The 22713-nt window shown below is 33.2% G+C and overlaps 2 protein-coding genes across 3 annotated transcripts; one reads left to right on the top strand and one right to left on the bottom strand.

The window, feature by feature from the left end:
• Positions 1-474: 474 nt before the first annotated feature.
• LOC120345727 (uncharacterized) lies at positions 475-2586 on the bottom strand. The gene is made up of 6 exons (XM_039415270.2): positions 2467-2586; positions 2047-2186; positions 1463-1545; positions 1328-1384; positions 818-901; positions 475-734 (listed from the first exon to the last, which is right to left on the bottom strand). Exons 1-6 carry the CDS (start codon positions 2467-2469, stop codon positions 571-573), a joined length of 531 nt encoding a protein of 176 aa, XP_039271204.2. The 5' UTR covers positions 2470-2586; the 3' UTR covers positions 475-570.
• Positions 2587-12578: 9992 nt separating this feature from the next.
• LOC120346142 (uncharacterized) lies at positions 12579-20632 on the top strand. 2 transcript variants are annotated; one of them, XM_039415803.2, is made up of 9 exons: positions 12579-12739; positions 12957-13129; positions 13450-13656; positions 14177-14206; positions 17095-17283; positions 17934-18062; positions 18664-18825; positions 19495-19668; positions 20110-20632. In XM_039415803.2, the coding sequence occupies exons 1-9, from the start codon at positions 12628-12630 to the stop codon at positions 20506-20508; spliced, it is 1575 nt and encodes a 524-aa protein (XP_039271737.2). In that variant the 5' UTR covers positions 12579-12627; the 3' UTR covers positions 20509-20632. The 2 variants fall into 2 exon arrangements, with proteins under 2 accessions (XP_039271737.2, XP_039271738.2); XM_039415804.2 differs by lacking the exon at positions 14177-14206.
• Positions 20633-22713: the final 2081 nt, after the last annotated feature.

Genomic DNA, 22713 nt, shown 5'->3' with positions numbered 1-22713 from the left:
TAGTGTAATTACTAATTATTATTATACTATCGCAAAACTAATAATAATGTGTGGGAAATTTTCCGCATTCTGCCGGCTCAAATTTTGCAATTTTCTGCTAGCTTCACAAAAATAAATTCGTATATATAATATTCAATTCGTTTATATAAAATAAAAACGACCTAATCATAATAATAGGTTAGTAGTTAATGGTCAAAATTTACCGTCGAGGCCACCTTACCTAATAGTAAATCCGTCACTGGCCATAGCGCTTTATTGCTGCGTGTTGCATGCCTTGAACGTTGAAATAATCTCACAAAAGTGAGCGAAAGCTTACTCTTGAAAATGGTTCCTATATTTCACCATTGTCAGATCTTTGGTGGCTATTTTGAGCGTGTTTCCACGAGTTATCCAATGTTATCGAAATGAACAAGTAAATTGAGATTCGGAAAACACCCAATATATATATATTGTATAATCTCACAAGTAACACATTCGCAACAAAAAAGATTGACATACATTTTTTTTCAAATTTTCTGAAATCATGCAAGAAATGTTATATTCACATAATCAATTAGTACATCATAATATTTAATAGGAAAATTTTTCTGGTTCGTCAAAATTACGGCAGTCGGATAAGTGCAGTGGAACTGAGCTCCAGCCGTCGCCAATTTCAACAAGCTTATTTCGAGCTCGTAAAATATCTTGTGCGCTGGGATGCGGATTGCGGCTGTGGATCCATATGTAACGTTTACCTGAAACAGTGCGAGATAAATATTCAACTTAATGATTCGAATAAGTGTGGAACAAACAAGGAATATCACCAAATGATACTTACCTAAGTGGTTGCATTGCAAGCACATAAAATAACGCTCATAATCTGTAAAACAACTCATGGGTCGATCGTAAAAGTTTTTAATTTCTGTAAAGATAATAAAACGGCAGGTTCACAATTTTTATATAAAAATGTGTTTTCATCATTCAATCTGAAAATTAGTCGCATCTTTGATGAAGAATAAAGAATGTGATATTTCTTATCTTTTTAAGTGGCACCCCCGTCTTTAAAGAAAATATAGTGGTTTGCTATACAACATAATGCACACACTCCTAAACAGGTGAGGACACTAAATTCTAAGAAAATTTTTAGTTCCGTGTTTGTAAAATTTTAATCCAATACCCTCGTCATCTCATAAACACCCTAGTAATATTAGGTCATTAGCTTTGTAACAAAGGAGTATCCGCCGAGGTTTGCAGTGTTGCGCAGCAATATGGAGTTTTTGTGTAATACAAACATTGATGCACGTAACAATACACGCAACGAGAGAAGACGGTCGACCGTCATGTATACCTGCAAATGCGTTATCTCCGGCTCCGTTATTTTTTGCTTCATTCAACCACAAGTATTCTAGATCAGAAAATATCATTATCAAGGAAATATTTCACGGCGAAGAATTACAGTTGGATAAATCATAATTTTACAAACCAAACTTTTCGTCAAATCTAATGATAGAGCTTCCGTTATGATACCAATGAACTGGTATTACCCCACTAAATCTTATTGCACCCCTGCAAAAATAGAGAAGCATATTATCATAAAGAAAATATTTGAAATGTATATATATTGTATTCTGATGGGTGCACAAACTTTCGTTGGGTGTTGGGTTCGACGGATCAATTGAACTATATGTAATTTTGCTCACAAACTATTGCGACAAACACTTATTTTTTATTGGTTTCACAACAGAATTTGGAATAACAGCCGTCGATACATCTTTCAAAATGAAATATTAAGTTGTTTGCGCAAATCGATGAGAATCGAAGAAAATCGAGGCGATCATATTCAGGGAATTTTTCATTGAAATTTAATTTTCAATGAAAAGCGTTTTATAACGTAAACCCAATATCGTATCGAGTTATTTTCCTTTCTTAAGTTAAAATACCACTAGTCCAAGGTAAATATCATTTCCATGTGTAATACAGTATATATATAACAATATGTACGGCGTTTCAAAAAAACTTAGTCAAAAATAGAATTATAATCATTAAAACGAATTAAAATGTATTCACTTTTCTGCCGAGGAAATATCTTGAAATTCTCCGTAGGAATCGTCGTCGTGAGAATCGTGGAAGAATAGGAATGCATAACATGGGACGTGGTGTTCAACGGGATCGTTTGTGTTCAGGATGTGATACCAAGAATGAGGAAGCTAAAACGATACAACGGTCTCACTTTGTTTACTCTTGCTCTATTCGAATCGTTCTACAATAGCAAACTTTGTGGGTATTTTTTGGTTTTATTCTTATTTTTATCAATGGAACATTTTTTCGTGAATCTTTTTTTCAATGATCAATGAACGGATAAACGCTTGTAGTAACTGGCGAAAACATTTTTTTTTGCTCGCTATGGCATTCTTAATCATGAAGTTATCCGAAATTTACTGTATATGAAGAGACATTGTAATTTCAGCTTCAGTTAAATTACCTTACCATGTTATAATTGACCTCGTCGAAAATTGGCAAAGTGCACTTTTCTTTTCCATTTTCAATTCGTGGCTTACCGACTGTCGTAGACACGAAACAAATAGTCAGGATCGATGTCAAGCTGATGAAGACCATCCTTACTTTGAAAGGCTACTCCTACAAATGGTAATCCACGACTTTTTCGAACGATATATTTTCTGAAATCAAATCATAACAATATGGGTCGTGCTGAACCATCGCGATTACGCTCAAATACGCTATGAACTCCGAAACGATTATCTCCTGATAAAACAAGATTACGCACGTTCGTACTCAGAATATATAAAACCAAAATGCAGGCGGCATGAGATGCTGCATTTACCAATGATATCATCATTGTCAATCTGGACGAAAACAAAGTTTATGATGAAACAAAACAGTAATAAGCAAAAATGCCCACAGTGACTATCGTCGAAGTGCATAACTTTGGATGAAATGGCCGTAATTTCCACGTAACTCGACCATTTATCATCAATGCAACGGCCAAATTTACCAAGTTTGATATGATAATCAAAATAAGTAGCCTACAGCAGTCGTATTTTTAGACTCATTTGGTGATATTCGTCTTTAAAGTTAAAAACTTCCACTGAGACTTGCGAACTTGTCGCATACACAACTGTACGACCAACCCACCTAGTCAGCCATAACAGATTGGCCAATCCTGTCGGAATACAACGTTGTGGGTGTAACCAGCCCAAAAAAAAAAAAAATGGTAAGCTTGTGAATCACACCAGAAGATTTGCATGTAAGTGTAAAAAGCACTGATGCAGTAATCAGAGTATTTTATTTTTCCATTATACTGAAAATACACTTTGTATGACCAATTTAAAGAACAAGCTGGTAGGCGACCAGTTGGATCTCCGCCATTGTTTGAGGCCCGCGTCATTTCCGTTCACAAACAGGTAATAGGACAGTGGTTCCCAACCGCCGGTCCGCGAAGCTTTTTTTCCGGTCCGGAGGAAATTTCGTTGTTTTCATGCCGTTTCAATCGCTTTACCGAAGACGAGGTTGCGTTGGTTTATTACGCAATTTCTCTTCCGCCGTCATATTGCGACATCTTGGCGCCGAGTAATCACACATTTAGCTTTTTCGGCTCCGATTCATCGCGAATGCGCTCCATCAAATCTCGCAAGTTCCGTATAAAACGTTATGTATATTTTCTTTGTTTAAACTAGAATACAGTCAAGAACAGTATAATATTTGGTGTTGTGTTGCCTCTCTCTCTCTATATATATATATTTTGTCTTATAAACTCCCCTGTATAAACAGTTTTGTATACTCCACGCTTACCACTTCCACCACACCAACCGACCCATTGCACCCCCTTGCACAACTGTCTATATAGGGACCAAATTATACATATTTAATCTAATGTTTTTTGTTTTATATTTGTCAAAAGGGGTGCATGCTGCACATTTGTGTTTTAGGCCAGCACGGTCTTGTGCATGCATCCCGTCTCAAATAATAATAATTGTTCATTTATTTATGTATTCACTATTACGAGACGAATAAACATACATACATACATTCAATAATCCAGTAAGATATGAACTTGTTGCGACCCTACATGCGGTCACGAGACGCGCACTACTTCACAGTCCAGATAAAGAAAGAATCACTGTCTAAATTTGAATATCTCTTGATAACGAATACCAATCCCTATGTTATCAAGCTGTTGTTTGTGTTTTCAACCAGTTACTGCGTTTTGCAAAAAAAAAAAAAATTTCATCACTAGCTTCAATTGAAACGAAGCAAAGAAATTGGCTGCACGCCTCTGCTGAGCAACGTGTTGCAGAAACTCATTTGAGGCCTCAGTTGCAATCCTATATTGGAAACGAAACAGCAGCATAATTCTCACTAGAGTTAATTGTGTTTATACATGATTTGCTATGTACATGTTTTTATGTGAGATGTTTTCTGCGTGCCTTTTTTACGCATATTGGGTGCCCAGTACTGCATTTTACTACGAAAATAGATGTTATTATTTTATGTTTCACCCATTTCAATTTTTGGCCAGCACAACATTTGATAATTTTTTTTCGTGTGAAATGTTTTTAAGTGTGTCTTTTCAGTCTAAAATCATATTGAGTTCCCGACATTGCAATATATTATCTGTTCCGGGTATTTCAATTTTTCGCCTGTCCGCGAGTAAATTTAATTTAATTTTACCGGTCCGCCAGGATAGGAAGGTTGGGAACCACTTAGACGTCCAATATCGCTGTATTATCTATCTAAAAAGTAAAAAGATAATTGTGGTAAATTAAGTTCAAATACAAAACTTTTGTTTGGATGTTTAAAATGGTTATTCCGTATTGTTCCGTTGGCTGTACGTATAGTATATACAAAATTCAGTTATATTCCACTTTTTTCAAAAGATCCGCAACGTCGCGCAATGTGGATATCATCTATTGGCAGGACTGCTTGGTGTCAAGTCCAGAAGTCATCTCTCTTGTGTTTCACTGTTTGCGAAAAGCACTTCGTTGATGGTGTGTGATAATGTGCCGTTATCAATTTCTCTAAATATTCATAAGCTCCCTCATTTCAATGGAAAGCAGATGACTTTTTTTTTCGCGACCCCAATTTTTATAGAATCAAAGCTTACAGATACTCGCGACCCCACTAGAAACGTTCAGCAACTTCAAAAATCAACATATTATAAGTTTAATCACAATGTACCTGCTGTTTATCGACTGCAAGTAGACGTTCCAAACGGGGAAACCTCAGAAGATTTGATAACACATGGAATCGTATGAAAACCACGGTGTGATAATCTGTTAGATTGGAATTAGTGTACTTGATAAAATGTGGTAGATTGTAAGGACGCGTACGATATTCGGAAATAGTAAGGTTGTTTCTAAATATACAATAACTCGAAATCCTATTCAGTATATTCCAACAGCGAGCGTCTTTGTTATTTTTAGTTCTATATTAACATATTATTTTTTCTTAAATTTTTTTTTTCAATCATTAATTCGAAAGTAAAACAGAGCATGAATGTAAAATAGGAAAAACAGCGTATGGAATCCCATCTTTTAAGTTCCCTCATTATGCTAGAACTTGTGGTTTTGTGTTTGACTGCTCGGAACGCTTCATAATTTTGTATGAAACGTCTAAATACGTAATGTTACAATACGAAAATGTTCACCTTCATGTTGAGGCAGTGTGGACGAAACACGTAGCCTACTCGTAGATTTTAGACACGTGCGCGAATTAACAAAGCGCTCTCGCAACGGATCGAAACCTAAAGGTTCATATTTACTCGGTCAAGACCAAAGTGACTATATTCACTTTGGTCAAGACCCCGCCTGTCAATCAATACCATACTTGCCAAACACCTGATCAAGGTCCAATCGCCGGATAAAGCAATTTGTTTTGTATTTTCGGTGACCAAGCGGCTACACTGGTACAAAATCACAAATCAATATAATTTCTCTCAGCCTAATAAAAATCCGATTCGCGTACCATCGGGTCAACTACTCATTGGGATGTAACATGATCAAAAGAGCTATAAAATAATATTGGCACTCGTACCATTGTCACTCAATTACATTTACTAATGCCGGTACCTGCCGACCAAAGTGACCAGAAACCAAGTGGGGACACCGTGTGCGATGATGCATATCGGACGCCATTATGTGTCCATCGAATCGCGCGATAGTTATCTTACTACAGGTATCGCGTGTGAGTTATGCAACTTCGAAACCTCATATCTCACTAACCTTACATTATATTTAGACAAGTTTTATATTGTTTGAGAGACAATCTAGGAGACTAATTATAATTATGAGATGGGGATAAAATGTCCCGATTATCGTACAAAAATCGGCGAAATTGGAAGCGTGAATTTTTTTGAAAAACTTTCCAATTAAATGACAAAACCTCCGATTTGTTCTTGTTTTAATCTAATATGATATCGACACATATACTTTTGTAAGTTTGACATTTGTAGAGATTAAAAATAGCTTTCGAATAGTATCATTAGATTGAATTTATCGTACACCAGTAAAATTGTATACTCTATTTTATTCAATGTTCTCCAATTCTTCATATGTCCGCTGCGCAAACTTGAGTTAAACAGCGACGTTCCTTAATTACTTCGTTACGCAGCGATCTTTCGCAATTACGTTGCGACCAAAGTGTTGCAACGTAGCAGCTCTGCGTTCCTTATGAAAAATACTTATCACTTACCCTGGTAAGTGTAGAACATCATTAACCGTCCTAAAGCATACGTTTAAAGCAGGTATTATTTAAACCGCGGCCGATGCTACAATACTGATATAATTGGAACTCCAGCTGTGAACGACAAAATTCGCGATTGCGTAATTTACAACGTTCCGCAGAACAACGTCGCCTGAACGTCAATGCCTAATTGTACTTTGCGTCGTTACGAAAAACTCTAATCACTTTGCTGCCGACCAACTGGAAAGGTACCGCATGAAAGTTTTACCGATCAAATTTGGGGCCGTTTGGACAATAAATGGTCGAGTTATTGCTGAAAAATCCGAAGTTAAGCATTTTTATGGTATCTGCCGAGCAGTTCAAATCTGATTTTCCAAATTCAAAATCTTAGTCTCTTGTGTGCGCATGTTTGGAAGACATTAGGCGGCCCCAGAAAATCTTCACGCGACCCCATCGGGGGTCGCGACCCACAGTTTGGGAACCACTGGTTTAGAGGATACAAAAGCAATTTCTATAACAGTATTACTTACAAATTTCTGTGAGCTTTATTCGTTTATTCACTTTGAAGTTTTGTGTGCTGATCAAAACAAGAGAGCAATCATCAAATATATTGACAGGGAATGTCAAACGAAGTATATAAGCCTATGGTAGACTATTCGGAAAAGAAGCATTATATCTTTACAGTACCGGTACAGTAGAAAAGCGGGGTCTCGTGTAGTTTCGTACCTAACGTACTTCTAGTGGGCGTAGCATAACAATTTTTTGATATGTCAATTGTAACTCCCAGATAAAACCGGGCAGCAAGAAGTATACAGTTACTCAATTTGTTATAAAAATTACAAACATATCCCAACAAGCAGTCAGGTTGGGGTTAGGATTGATACGTGGAAAAATTGTTATGCTACGCACACTAGAAGTACGTTAGGTACGAAACTACACGAGACTTAAGATGTAGTCAGGTGGGGGTTAGGATTGATATGTGAACTTGTTTGTGTTGGAACTTGTAAGCTCTTTTCCACTTTCAAAAAGTGAAAAACCAAATAATAATAACGAAATACTCTTATTTCATTAATGAAATATTTTAATAAGATCACAGCAATCGAGACTTCTTTGAGACGATAAATATATACCGTATCTCTGCACTTCAGCCACCAAAGTTACCCCAGCCCACACTCAGCCTGACGTCAAAGGGTTAACCAACTATTTTACTGACTTTATAAACGTAATTACATAAAAACTTGGTGACTCTGACAATATAGAGACCATATCTGATATACACAACGCAAATACAATACCAAGCACGGCCCAGTTACCCCTAGTATGGCCTGACAAAAACGAGTGTGGGCCAGCGTCACACAAGTGTGGGCTAGCGTCACACGAGTGTGGGCTGGCATCCCACGAGTGTGGGCTAGCGTCACACGAGTAAGGGCTGACGTTCTGACAATGTTTCACCGTAAGTTAAGGCATCCTAAACGTTCACAGATTACTAAATTACATATATCCATGTTTAACTCAGCGCCAGAACCTCTCAAAGTCCGGCAATTGATGGCACAAAATAGCCACAATTGCCGGGAAAATGAATCAAAATCAGCTGAACTATGATATCTCTAATCACTGTTGCCAGATATATAGGTGGACAAGCATGAATTCACAGGAAGGTTTCATAACAAAAAAAATTTATATCTAAGCGAAATATCAAACCTATTCATTTCCATCAATAAGAATGAGGTATGAACAAATCGAATCTGATTCGCACAAATACATCTTTCAAAATAAAGATTGAACAAGCAAATTCAAAAGCAAATTAAGTAACATTTACCCAAAGAGATACATTGTCTTGATGGCTTTGAAGTCTGATTTCGGCACTTCTAATACTTTGTACGCCATGAAATCGACTTATTACATTATATATCCAATTATCCAACAAATAACGAAAAATTCTACCGGGGGGAAAGACTTTGGAATAAAAAAAAGAATCTACCTATGTATAAAGATAATCCTATTTCTCGACAATGATATTTTATGACAAAATGCAATAAAGAATTGAAACTTTTCTATTAATTTGTACATCACGAAATTTGCTTAATATATTATATAGTGAATTATCTTACAAATAGTGAAAAATAAAAAAAAATTTACCGGGGGGAAAGACTTTAAAATAAAACCGGAATCTACCTATATCTGGCGATAATCATAATTCCCGATAATAGTATTTTATGACAAAATGCAACAAGAAATTGAAATTTTTCTATTTGTTTGTACCGTACGAAATTTGCTTATTATATTATATAATGAATTATCTTACAAATATCGAATATTAAAAAAATTCTACGGGGGGGGGGGGGGAAAGACTTTAAAATAAAACCGGAATCTACCTATGTCTAACGATAATCATAATTCCCGATAATGGTATTTTATGACAAAATGCAACAGGGAATTGAAACTTTTCCATCAATTTGTACATCACGAAAATTGCTTATTATATTATATAGTAAATTATCTTACAAATATCAAATATTGAAAAAATTCTACCGGGGGGAAAGACTTTAAAATAAAACCGGAATCTTCCTATGTCTAACGATAATCATAATTCCCGATAATGGTATTTTATGACAAAATGCAACAAAGAATTGAAACTTTTCTATCGTTTTGTACATCACGAAATTTGCCTATTATATAAAATAGTGACTCATCTTATAAATACTGAAAAATAAAAAAATTCTACAGGGGGGAAAGACTTTAAAATAAAACCGGAATCTACCTATGTCTAACGATAATCATAATTCCCGATGATGGTATTTCATGACAAAATGCAACAAGGAATTGAAACTTTTCTATCAATTTGTACATCACGAAATTCGCCTATTATATAAAATAGTGACTCATCTTATAAATACTGAAAAATAAAAAAATTCTATCTGGGGGAAAGACTTTAAAAATAAAACCGGAATCTACCTATGTCTAACGATGATCATAATTCCCGATAATGGTATTTTATGACAAAATGCAACAATAAATTATAACTTTTATATCAATTTGTACACTACGAAAATTGCTTATTATATTACATAGTGAATTATCTTACAAATATTAAAAAATAAAAAAATTCTACCTGGGGGAAAGACTTCAAAATAATACCGGAATCTACCTATGTCTAACGATAATCATATTTCCCGATAATGATATTTTATGACAAAATGCAACAAGGAATTGAAACTTTTCTATTAGGTTGTACATCACGAAATTTGCTTATTATATTATATAATGAATTATCTTACAAATATCAAATATTGAAAAAAATATACCAGGGGGAAAGACTTTAAAATAAAACCAGAATCTACCTATGTCTAACGATAATCATAATTCCCGATAATGGTATTTTATGACAAAATGCAACAAGGAATTGAAACTTTTCTATCAATTTGTACATCACGAAATTTGCCTATTATATGAAATAGTGACTCATCTTATAAATACTGAAAAATAAAAAAAATTCCACCGGGGGGAAAGACTTTAAAATAAAACCGGAATCTACCTCTGTCTAACGATAATTATAATTCCCGATAATGGTATTTTATAACAAAATGCAACAAGGAATTGGAACTTTTCTATCGTTTTTGTACATCACGAAATTTGCCTATTATATAAAATAGTGACTCGTCTTATAAATACTGAAAAATAAAAAAATTCTACCGGGGGGAAAGACTTTAAAGTAAAACCGGATTCTACCTATGTCTAACGATAATCATAATTCCCGATAATGGTATTTTATGACAAAATGCAACAAGGAATTGAAACTTTTCTATCAATTTGTACATCACGAAATTTGTCTATTATATAAAATAGTGACTCATGTTATAAATACTAAAAAATAAAAAAAATTCTACCGGGGAAAGACTTTAAAAATAAAACCGAAATCTACCTACGGTCAACGATGATCATAATTCCCGATAATGGTATTTTATGACAAAATGCAACAAGGAATTAAAACTTTTCTATCAATTTGTACATCACGAAAATTTCTTATCATATTACATAGTGCCGTTATCGTTAGACATAGGTAGATTCCGGTTTTATTTTAAAGTCTTTCCCCCGGTAGAATTTTTTTAATATTCGATATTTGTAAGATAATTCATTATATAATATAATAAGCAAATTTCGTGATGTACAAACAAATAGAAAAATTTCAATTTCTTGTTGCATTTTGTCATAAAATACTATTATCGGGAATTATGATTATCGTCAGATATAGGTAGATTCCGGTTTTATTTTAAAGTCTTTCCCCCCCGGTAAATTTTTTTTCATTTTTTACTATTTGTAAGATAATTCACTATATAATGTACAAATTAATAGAAAAGTTTCAATTCTTTGTTGCATTTTGTCATAAAATACCATTGTCGGGAAATAGGATTATCTTTATACATAGGTAGATTTTTTTTTTTTCAAAGTCTTTCCCCCCGGTAGAATTTTTGAATTTTTCGTTATTTGTTGTATAATTGGATATATAATGTAATAAGTCGATTACATGGCGTACAAAGTATTAGAAGTGCCGAAATCATACTTCAAAGCCATCAAGACAATGTATCTCTTTGGGTAAATGTTACTTAATTTGCTTTTGAATTTGCTTGTTCAATCTTCATTCTAAAAGATGTATTTGTGCAAATCAGATTCGATTTGTTCATACCTCATTCTTATTGATGGAAATGAATAGGTTTGATATTTCGCTTAAATATAAATTTTTTTTGTTGTGAAACCTTCCTGTGAATTCATGCTTGTCCACCTATATATCTGGCAACAGTGATTAGAGATATCATAGTTCAGCTGATTTTGATTCATTTTCCCGGCAATTGTGGCTATTTTGTGCCATCAATTGCCGGACTTTGAGAGGTTCTGGCGCTGAGTTAAACATGGATATATGTAATTTAGTAATCTGTGAACGTTTAGGATGCCTTAACTTACGGTGAAACATTGTCAGAACGTCAGCCCACACTCGTGTGACGCTAGCCCACACTCGTGGGATGCCAGTAGCCCACACTCGTGTGACGCTGGCCCACACTCGTTTTTGTCAGGCCATACTAGGGGTAACTGGGCCGTGCTTGGTATTGTATTTGCGTTGTGTATATCAGATATGGTCTCTATATTGTCAGAGTCACCAAGTTTTTATGTAATTACGTTTATAAAGTCAGTAAAATAGTTGGTTAACCCCTTGACGTCAGGCTGAGTGTGGGCTGAGCGAGTGTGGGCTGGGGTACGGTAACTTTGGTACTTCAGCCTGTGGGTTCCAAACTATCTGTAAGCCATGTAGGTCTGTAGGTACCGTACAGTTGATTAGTGATATGACATGGTGATCATTGTGATGTGAAAGTACACAGTCCAGATAATTCAAATCTTCTTTTATTTGCCCTACCAGCCAACCCTGCCTAACTTCAGAACTTAGATACAATATCTGCTTTATGACAATATTACAGTATTATGGAATTTCAGGAAGTTTTATAGTAGTAAAAGTGTTTATAAAACAGTCACGGAGGGCATATTGATATAGCTTTGTATTATTTTCACTTCCTTGCAAAAACATTTTCGGATTTGAAAAATCAAATACAGTACCGGTATGTGTTTCATATTCAAGAACTTTGAACTTGAAAATTTGCATTCATCGTTAAAACTGTATTTTATATTGTTGTTGCAGAAAAGTTTCAATCAATTTAGTTCGAAAATACATTTTTGTCTATAATTCGTAATTGAATTGAACATATTTTTCGTTACATTGTCAAATTTCATTTGCTTCAAATAACACTTTTCCTTATATTGGATTGAAAATAATATATACTGGTACGCATAAAATCAAGAATATATCTGTATATAGTAGGCTAGTAAATGTAACTAATCTATAATATAAATATTTTGGCATATATATTACAGATTTTATATAGCAGGTTAGGGTTATCAAATATGGATGTATCACAACTTTTCTTCATGAATCAAGCTCCTTGTGACTTTATTCCAGAAAGAACATTGAATAATAACTATGAGTTCTCTTCTAATATGATGGGGGCAGTTACAGGTGAAATGAATTTTTAATATGAAAAATTGGCAACTGAAGATGTTTACATAGCTGGCGATGTAAGCAATTGAAGTTTCAGCTAATGTGTTTCGTCCGAAGTTAGGCACTTTGACTGTATCTGTGTACAGAGTTAATAAATTTCAGTTATCAATAAATCTGTCTGTGATATTTTTGACTATGAATATTTTTGCCAGTGTTTTCTATTTTGTTTTACAAGATCAACAACAGGGATCGTGTTTTGATGATTTGGAAGAAGAAAATGAAAAACAAGAAAAAGAGTTATATCTGTGTAGTGAATTGGGAGTATTCCTTGCTCAAGAACTTGAAGAACTTTTGATGCAACAAAAAAATTTAGTCAATGATCATACTAGAATGCTTCTCGATCTACAGGTAACTGCATCTCATATAAATTAAACTAGTATCATTTTTAGAAATCATTTTATCAGATGAAGCATCATTTATGTAAAAAAAATTAGGTAAAGTTGTGTATTATTAGTTTCAGTACATCATAACCCTGAAAATAATGCTTATTTTTGGGGAAGAATGAGTCTGTAATGTTATCTATTGATTGAATAGAGGCAACACATCTGAGCACTTGAGCTATTACAAATGGGCATCTGTATGTTTAATTCTGTAATTTAGAACATTTCTGTTTAATTTAGAACAATTTTTCTCTTTTTTTTCTATAACTTTATTTTTTTTTTATCCAGTCATATGAAACTTCCAAGAAGTCCTTCCTCGACCTTGCTGATATGGATGCTGCTTCAGAATTAAATGACACACTCAGTACACTCAGTTGTTTTTCTCCTGATAGTGAACTTTCATCCGAGCTTCAATTCATCAAAAAACGTTTCCATCAATCATCTAGCTGTAGTGGAATAGACAGTGTGGACAAACTGACCAACCTACAATCACAGGTTTATATATAATTATCATGTTATTTGTAATTAACCCAGACAGTAGTGAATTTAACTATTATATAAGATTCCAGTTTGAAAATATATTGCCTTTATATTTGATGTACCGGTACCTTAATGAGTGTAATGTTCAAATACTAACTTTCAACATATTTTTAACCAGCATGACTCTGTATTGGAAACGTTAATATTTGGTTGAAAATTGAATAATTAGCAGCAAAAAGCAATAAACTATCATTGTACATATTATATTTTGTCAAAAACTTATGAAATATTTTTTTTTATCCAATGTTAATAGTTTACATATATATTTTTTTAAATTGGTATATATCCCATGTCACCTACAAATCGGATAGATTCTGTCCCATTCAAAATAAAGTGTTTTCTCACAAGCAGTAGCTCCTTGTACAGAGCCTTGTTCAGAGTAAAAGGTCTATAAAAAAAATTTGGTATTTACCGGTATATGAAAAAAAATTGGAAAAATTTTGTAGAAAAATACTCATATTTGTCTATATTTTAGCGTCACCCGATTCGTTCAGTCATTCACTTTGTAAGTATCAATGGCAGTTAATGAGCATGCTGGTTTATGTTCAAATACAGATGGATCCATTACATTACTGATTGAGATGGATCACTGTTCATATTTTTGCTAAATCCATTTCATTTCTTTCGTTAGAGTAAGAAGGGCAATTATGATACTCAATTCTAATGCATTGCGGGTAAATCGTATTGATCATTCCACATTTTTTCCCTAATTTCTATCTACTTTGATTACATTAAATGATGTTTCTAGATTTATGCATTAAACACAGATGGGCCAAGGATGAATCACACTACTATTGTGTGATTCAACTATGGCACACTAGCTAATGAATTGAACTTTGATGCATGGGTGGTATTAGTAATCATCATATCCATATGCATTCATCCATCATGATTTATGGAAGTTTGAAACTTAGCTTTATGATATTTAAGGTAGTTACTAGTTTCATTAGAATTTAGTCGTTGATAATGTTTTTTTTTGTATTCGAAAACTCAAGTATATCAAGCAAAAGATAATTTATTAGGGTCATTAAAATGCTTGAACTGTGAAGTCAATCATTTGTAACCTCAGGGCATCAAAGATGTGATTACAATTCACAGTTACATCACAGTATGATAGCTGTTAGATGTCTCGCTTAAACTTATTTTTCTTCATCATGTTATTTTTAAATCTATTATAGGAGGCCTTGTTCTGTATGTGGCCAACACTTATAACCCAATTTTTATACTGCCCCATTTTTCGAATAAAATATAATGTGGATTTTATTTAATCCTATATTCTGGGTGTGCTAGTTATGACTCACAAGTCACAACTATAAGTTGAAATACATCTGATATGCAACGTATTTTTGCCTCGGGGTACTATATAAGACCGGTATATCACAATGATGCAATTTGTTTATTATTAGCCTTTTTAGGCATCTATAAATAGTCAAAAGTACATATATGGTTGTGCAGATAGCTACATTTAAATTTGGTTATTTGCTAAAAAGTTAGACCTGATAAAATTTTATGAATAAATAAGTGCATGTTTGTGCTTTAGACTGAAGCTGTTTTTTTAATTTATTGTCGATTAGTCTACATGCATATTTGCTTATCAATCTATAAAGTGGGTCATTACATTAGTACTTGAAAAATGTTCAATTATGTCTCATTAGCTGATGAATAATTTAGAATATATTTTCATTTGAATATCCTCCGATATATCTTCAATATACATTACTTTTTCATCGTACAATCAAAACTTACTGTAGTAAAAACTTCACTTTCTTCTAGAATGATAATCAGTGAATATGACTTATTCCTTCAGAATTTTTTTTTCTTAAATACCTCATTTTTTAATTGAGATAACCTGATAGTTGTTGTGTTCAATAAATATTCTAATCCTTCCAAACTCTGTGACAATATGCAATACACATCAAATACAACAAAATATGCTTTTATAATGAAAAAATTTAGACAGTTTGTAAATACGGTAAATGTTTTATATTGTAAAATTGATTTGTTTTATGACAATCGTAATATGACATATTACATTAGTATCAAACTATCAATGGATAATGAAAATTATTATTAATGGTGGTTATATTATTATTTTGCAACAAAGCAATTATCATCTTAATTTTGGAAACCTAATATTTTCATAGAAGGGCGAATTCATAGGGGAAATTTTCTAACCCATCTCAGATTTACCTGGCAGGTCTATTGATTGATAATATTGTCATACCATACCGTCCATCAATAATCGTACTCTCACAAGTTATAATAATGTCAATGAAAACTTGGATTTGATACATATTGATTACCAATGGACAGACAGAGTCCAGTACAAGCAATGTATTCATAGGAGAATAATAATTGAATGATGATAATTGATTGATTTCAATAAAAAGAAAGCAATTCACTTATGACTTATACGTTTCCTCAGCTTGAATTGGGTTGTTGCATTACTAATTGCAACCTCTTTATAAAACCAAGGTGAATTTTATATCTGATGATATTACCAACTGGTCTATGTTCAGTGTGATTTTAAATTTAGCATAAAGAATGCACAAATTCATAAGATTTTTGCTGATTTTGTATCTGTCTACACTTTTATCAATCTCATTTTTCTCGATCCACTGTTGAGTGACACAAATTTGTTTCTTTGGGTTTTTTTTTTTTCATTTTCTTTAGGTTTATAATCATAACAGGGTAATTTTCCACATTCCTTTTATGAGTTCATTTAATCTTGGTTACATATTACCTGATTTGTGATTGAATGTATTATCTTGTTTGGTTCAGCCTTAAACATTGTCTGCAAATCACATTTGTTTATAATTTAAATTTCACAATTTTTTTTTTAAGCCTGGTATGTCCTGTGTTTTCAAATATCAAATTTTGTTTTCTGTATGGATTAATTGAAATTCAGATTGCTTATTAGAAGACTTCTGTATGGATACTTTTTTGTTGATACTGTGAAATAAGAATTATGATCCTTTAGCCAGATGCAAATAATTATATGTTTTTCTGACATTTTTATATCTAGCCACATATGAACAATATGAATAATACTTTCAGCAATTTTATTTTAAACCCCTTAAATGCTACAAAACATAAAAAAAATTTTAGGTATCTCTCCACCTGATAGTTCTGTTATTTTTTGCTTATCTATTCAGTATGGAACTTTGACACATATGTACATGTGACTGGGTGTAATATGTGAACTAACCTTTATAATTTAGGTTTTCCTATGTCATTGGGGATTTGTCTTACCTTATTGTACTAAAGTCTATTTTTAATATAATTGTTTCATATTGATTTTCGTTTTATAGAGTGAATCTTGGTATTCGTGTATTTCCGCTTCCGGTATTTTGGTATTTCAATTTTTTATAATCAAAATTTTTCTATTTGAAGCTTGATGATCTTCGTAAGAATCCAACTTTACAAAGATCTGGTTCAGTTGATAGTTTGACCGACATACAGAGTATTCCTGAATCAACATTGACTTCCTATTCAACTCCTGCAACTAAAAACTTACAATCAGATTTAGAGAAACTACAACGTTCTCACGATAGTATCACACGACTCGAAGTTCAACTAGATGTATGTTGTTTGGATATTTTGTCTTAATATAATATAATAACGTTCTATTTTGTTTTCCACGTAGTAGTGTTTTATTTATTCAAAGTTTGAACTATTGATTTTCTAATTCATAGTTCATTTCACAAACAATTTTCACTAAGTCTTGATTTTATGTATGGCTGTGATAAAAAATGCAAATTATATTTTGTATAAAAAAAAATATATGCCAGATAGACACAGAATTTTGCAGATCTGAAGCCTTGTTTACCACAACATAAAATTCAACTCTAAATCCCTGCTATAGAGAATAAGAAAGGTTATTCCATGAAGTAAGACAAATTTCATAAGTCACCTTTGCTCCCACAAAGTGCATAAACTGATTCTAGTGGACTCTGACAGGCACCGTGTCCTGTGTAGTTTTTGATATGAACCTAACAACCATATCATTTTATTGAGATTTGTTTGATATTATAATTTTGTTAAAAAATATTTCAATGTAAAATAACAAGATCAGTATCTGTAAATAGTGAGTACTGAGTAGTGATTCCCATAAAGTTGAGACCTTTGCATGGCTGTTCCTCTTTACACTATTATTTCTCATCAAGTTACAAATTCATATTTATACATTTTCAATCATTTATGTCTTGAAGTACACTTTATTATACTTTCAGTCAACAAGAGCAAAATATCGAACTATGATGACAGAATATTCTCGAAAGTTGAAAGAAATTTCACAAAGTCTCGGTAATTGTGTAGAAAGAGCAAGACCCTACTTCGATTCAGTCATGAAAGCAAGAAAGGTGAGATTGGGTTCCATCATAAACAAATACATACACAGATACATTTTGAGATTTTCTTGAAGCTGTATGGCCATACGGGGATTGAAATCCCATCCCTCATCCAGTCATTCAGCGGTTAATTTAATTTATTATTAATAGGTAATGTCAAGGCTGTGGGGGTCCCGGGGAAATTTTGACCTCGATTCCAGTTCTGTAATCCCACGGAAGTTCTGACGATAAAAAACTTTGCCATATCCAAGCATTCTTTTAATAGAGGTTACAAAACGCCTAGCCAAGTTAATTTTTCAAACTTCTGTTAGAAATTTTGACATTGATTATCATCATTAAATGTCTCAAATTCCTACTACCGTCTCTAGGAAGTTCAGCGTTTCCCATCCGGTCTTCCATCCAATGGAAACATGACAAACTTCAACTCCGACTCCACATCCCTAAGTCGTATTAATATAATAAGAAATGAAATTCAGTCGCATACCATGAACCAAACCTGTAGTGATGTGCCGTACCTAATTTTTTTAGAGTCTATGGACTCTGTCAACTGTGATTTTTGTAGAAAGAGATTTATTTGTAAATATAACCTTTTTGAATACTGTTGTATTGACAGGCGCAAATGGAGACCCAGCAGGCTGCCATTAGGTATAAAAGAGCAGTTAACCTTCAGAAAGCAGGAAGAGATATGGTTCGAGTCGCAGAAGAACGTCTGTCTTTATCATCGGATAAGTTTGATACAACGTGGCAGGAAATGTTGAACCAAGCAACTTCAAAGGTAATTTGAATTTAAGTAATCTAAGTAATTTGAGGTGATTCCGCTCTGAACAATGCCCTAGACAAGCAGCCACTGCTGCATTATTTACAATTAACCAACTCTTTGTGTGTTGGAACTTGACTTATTAGAAATTTATATTCTTGATCAAACTTTTTTCATATACAGATCAGGAACAATGCAGTAAATAAGTCATCCGTTTGGCATATGAATTACTTGTTTCAAATATATATACCTGCTTTTCTGAACAAAAAACTATACATACTGTTCTGTTTTATCCACTAGGACTTGACTGTTAACATTAAACATTACCAGTCCGTGAAGATTTTTTTATTCTCACTAATTTACCTGTGTAAAAGGATGCGAGCCCCAGATCAGTTGTTCGCAATCTTCTGATTCTAATTTTCAAATGATTCTGATTTCTAATTTTCAAATAATTGAGACAGCTGTAAGAATTTTATTCACGATTACAATTTTTGCGATAGCGTTAAAATCCTTGCATAGGCAAGCAATAATAAGGAGGTATGAGAAATCCAAAATGAGTTACGAGGAGGAGATAGATGTTCAGCAGTTATGGTTGGTTGGTGTTATCATCCAATAATGAATCCCCATTTTATACAGATTGGGAACCACTGTTAGATTAGGCATTACCTTTAATTAATTGTAATTCAGGTAAACGAAGCATCAAGAGAAAAAGATTATATACACGGAATTCACATGAAAGCTGCTGGAATTTTTAAAGCTGCTGAAGATGATAAAAACAAATATCAAGTTACTTTACAGAGAAATATTGTCAAGGCAAAACCTTATTTCGAAGTCCAGCAGGATTTTCAAATTAAACTTGAGGTATTGTTTCTAATATACTGACAAACAAATATGCATGTACTCATGTACTGTATTGTGATTGCATTTCAATACTTGATCATGCTTGTAAACAATGTTCCAATCTAAGCTGATATTGACGAACTTCTTGGTCTTCATATTTGATTAATACTCTTATTAAGACCACAATCAATGCTGGTTTTTGGGTGCAGCTATCAATAAATGAAAATTTGATAATGTTTGCTTCGCTTCATACTTATTTTACTAAAAAGTAGAATTGATGGTTATGTATGTATAAACTGCAAATTTTTTATTTGTACAAAGGAAATGACCTTTACAAAAAATTTACTTTTACCGCAAGAAATTTTTTTATTAAAATTCAATGCAAATCAGCTTTTGTGCTAATTTGGTTTCAAAAAGAAATCAAGCCTATTTTATTTTTTATCATTCTCAATTTTTGTTCAGGCGATTACAAAGAAGCTGAATTCTCTTGAAGTCAAATTATTAGAAGCTCGTCAGTTCTACTCTGACGCTCTTTCGTCCATCAGACAATCTGGTGATGGAGAGGGCTCATCTATAGCACTTGACTCACTGGCAGAAAGAGGAATGGGTGTCGGGGCTGAGAATCCTTACGCGTCCGTCTTACCGAAACCAATGCAAGACATTCTGCGCCAGGAGGCTGCTACAACAAAAACGAAGGAATCAAAAAATAAGTCAACAGTTGCTGAATCAAAAACAGAAGGAGTTGTAAAATCATTAAGATATCAATATAATCCTTACGACCTTATGTATCTCAACGATACTGGTTCTGACACAGGTAGCATCCGAGATGGTGGATTTGATGGTTATATACAGGATTTTTAATATGTGTGAGCTATGTATGCTAGGGTGTCTGATTTGGGTCTTCCCAGGTTTCATTATCTTAATCTTTTCCGGTTTCATTTTCTTCTGAAATGATGCGTTCAGTTTCTTATTATATATTAGAAAATGCATTAATACTTTTAAAAAGTGCATTTTGGACATTATTTTAGCGCTCCAACTGTATTTTACGTGCTTCCGAGAATTTTGAATGAAGCAACTAAGTAAAGCATGTTGTTTAAACCTGCCCCAAATTACAAGTATCAGCACCAGCCCAATTTTTTATCTGAAGTACCCACTCTCCACTTATGACAACACTCATTGATTCTTGGTGCCAAACCCTGCCTTCACAAACAAATTTCGAACACTTATTGAGGTGGGAATCGAACACCCCGGTATGGGCTGATAAGGTCAAGTCTCAAGTTATCATCTGATTATCAATTTTTTTTATGTCATTATGGTATACTTCTGTACGGACCTGTTCAAACGAAAGTCTTTCCTCATAAATAAAGCCAGTGATTCATTATATCTTTTCTATAATTTTGCCTACCACATCATGTGGGTCACTGTTGCGTATCAAATCCAATATTCTTTGAAGTGCAGTTATTTCTCAAGCCAGTCAATTGAGATTTTCCCTTTAGCATGAATGCAGTCTAATATATTCATCAATATATTCACCATATAGATAAATGTTATTCTATTTTACCTCCAATATATAAATATTTTGTGCTTATTACTGATAAACCTTTGATAATTGAGTATTTTATCTGGATGACAAGTACAGATCAAAGTTTTTTTTTCTTTCTTAAGAATTGCATTTCTATATTCTATCATTACTTGGATTCAATCATGCACTTGATAAAATATACACAACTACACGTGAATTGTTTTATACCAATGAGGGTAAAATGGATTAGAAGCTCCATGCTTTCTTGAATAATTTTTAACCAATTGCTGGATAGGCACTAAGAAACTTGGGGAAATATCTTTTGGAGGCTCATGCATTGAAGTTCCGTTATAAAGGTATCTGCTAAGCTTAGTGTATAGAATGAAAGATAACTTATTGTAAACGGAATAACTTTTATTATTATTGGTTTCATACAATTTTTGCTAAGATCGGAGATTGTGAGCATATCTTCAGAATTGTAGACAGGGATGGCCAATACCGAATAGTTCACTATTTCGAATACATTCGAAATTATTTTTTTCGAATATGAAATTTCGAATACTTCGAAAATAAAATTCACTAATTGAAGCTTATCTAAATGTATGTAGGAATTTCCATACAATAAGCGATGGAATAACTGCTATCTACAAGTTACAACCTAGTTATATTACCAGGCATTTCATATTTGCAGATTATTGCATTATATATTTTATATACCTTGAGTCATGTTAACAGAATTAAATTAATACGGCAATAGTGGTATCGGTGATGGATTTGAATATTTGCGCAACACAAAATCATCCTAGTAAAACGCCCATACTTTTAAATATCAACCATTATCCAAACTATTTGCCAAAAAGCGGGATAAAGTATAAGTTATTTTTCCGACTTTTCTAAGTCCACAGATCGCCGTTGTATTTTGTAAATACAAAAATAGGAATCAAAAATTAATATTAATCGCGAGTTTGCCACACAATTTATGTCCACAGATTGCCGTGATATTGTGCCGAATATAATTAGTTCTTGATTCTTATTTTCGCACTCACGAAAAAATTGTCACAAGTCGGAGAAAGAATTTATACTTTATCCCGCTTTTTGGGAACTAATTTGGATAATGGTTGCCATTGATTTGTATTTAAAAGTATGGACTTTTTACTAGGATGATTTTGTGCTGCGTAAAATATTCGAATCCATGACCGATACCACTATTTAAAATGCCTTACCGTGTTAATTTAGTTCTATAATCATAACTCAAATGTTGGTAAATCGGGCAGTTTACCACACATTTTAAGGCCACAGATCGCCGTTGCATTTTAGAATTATAATAGTTCTATTATTTTGTAAATACGAATCCAAAATTAAATATAATTGGGCAGTTTACCACGTATTTCATGTCCACAAATACCCGTGGTATTTGGTATTAATACTTTCATTATTTTCTCAATATGAAAATAGGAATCAATATTTAATAATATCGGTCAGTTTACCACACATTTTATGTCCACAGATTGTCCATACAACAATGAGTTACGTTGAACGGAATT

This window comes from Styela clava, chromosome 8 (assembly GCF_964204865.1).
Source record: "Styela clava chromosome 8, kaStyClav1.hap1.2, whole genome shotgun sequence".
Lineage (NCBI taxonomy): Eukaryota > Metazoa > Chordata > Ascidiacea > Stolidobranchia > Styelidae > Styela > Styela clava.
This window is presented reverse-complemented; position numbering and strand designations above follow the sequence as displayed.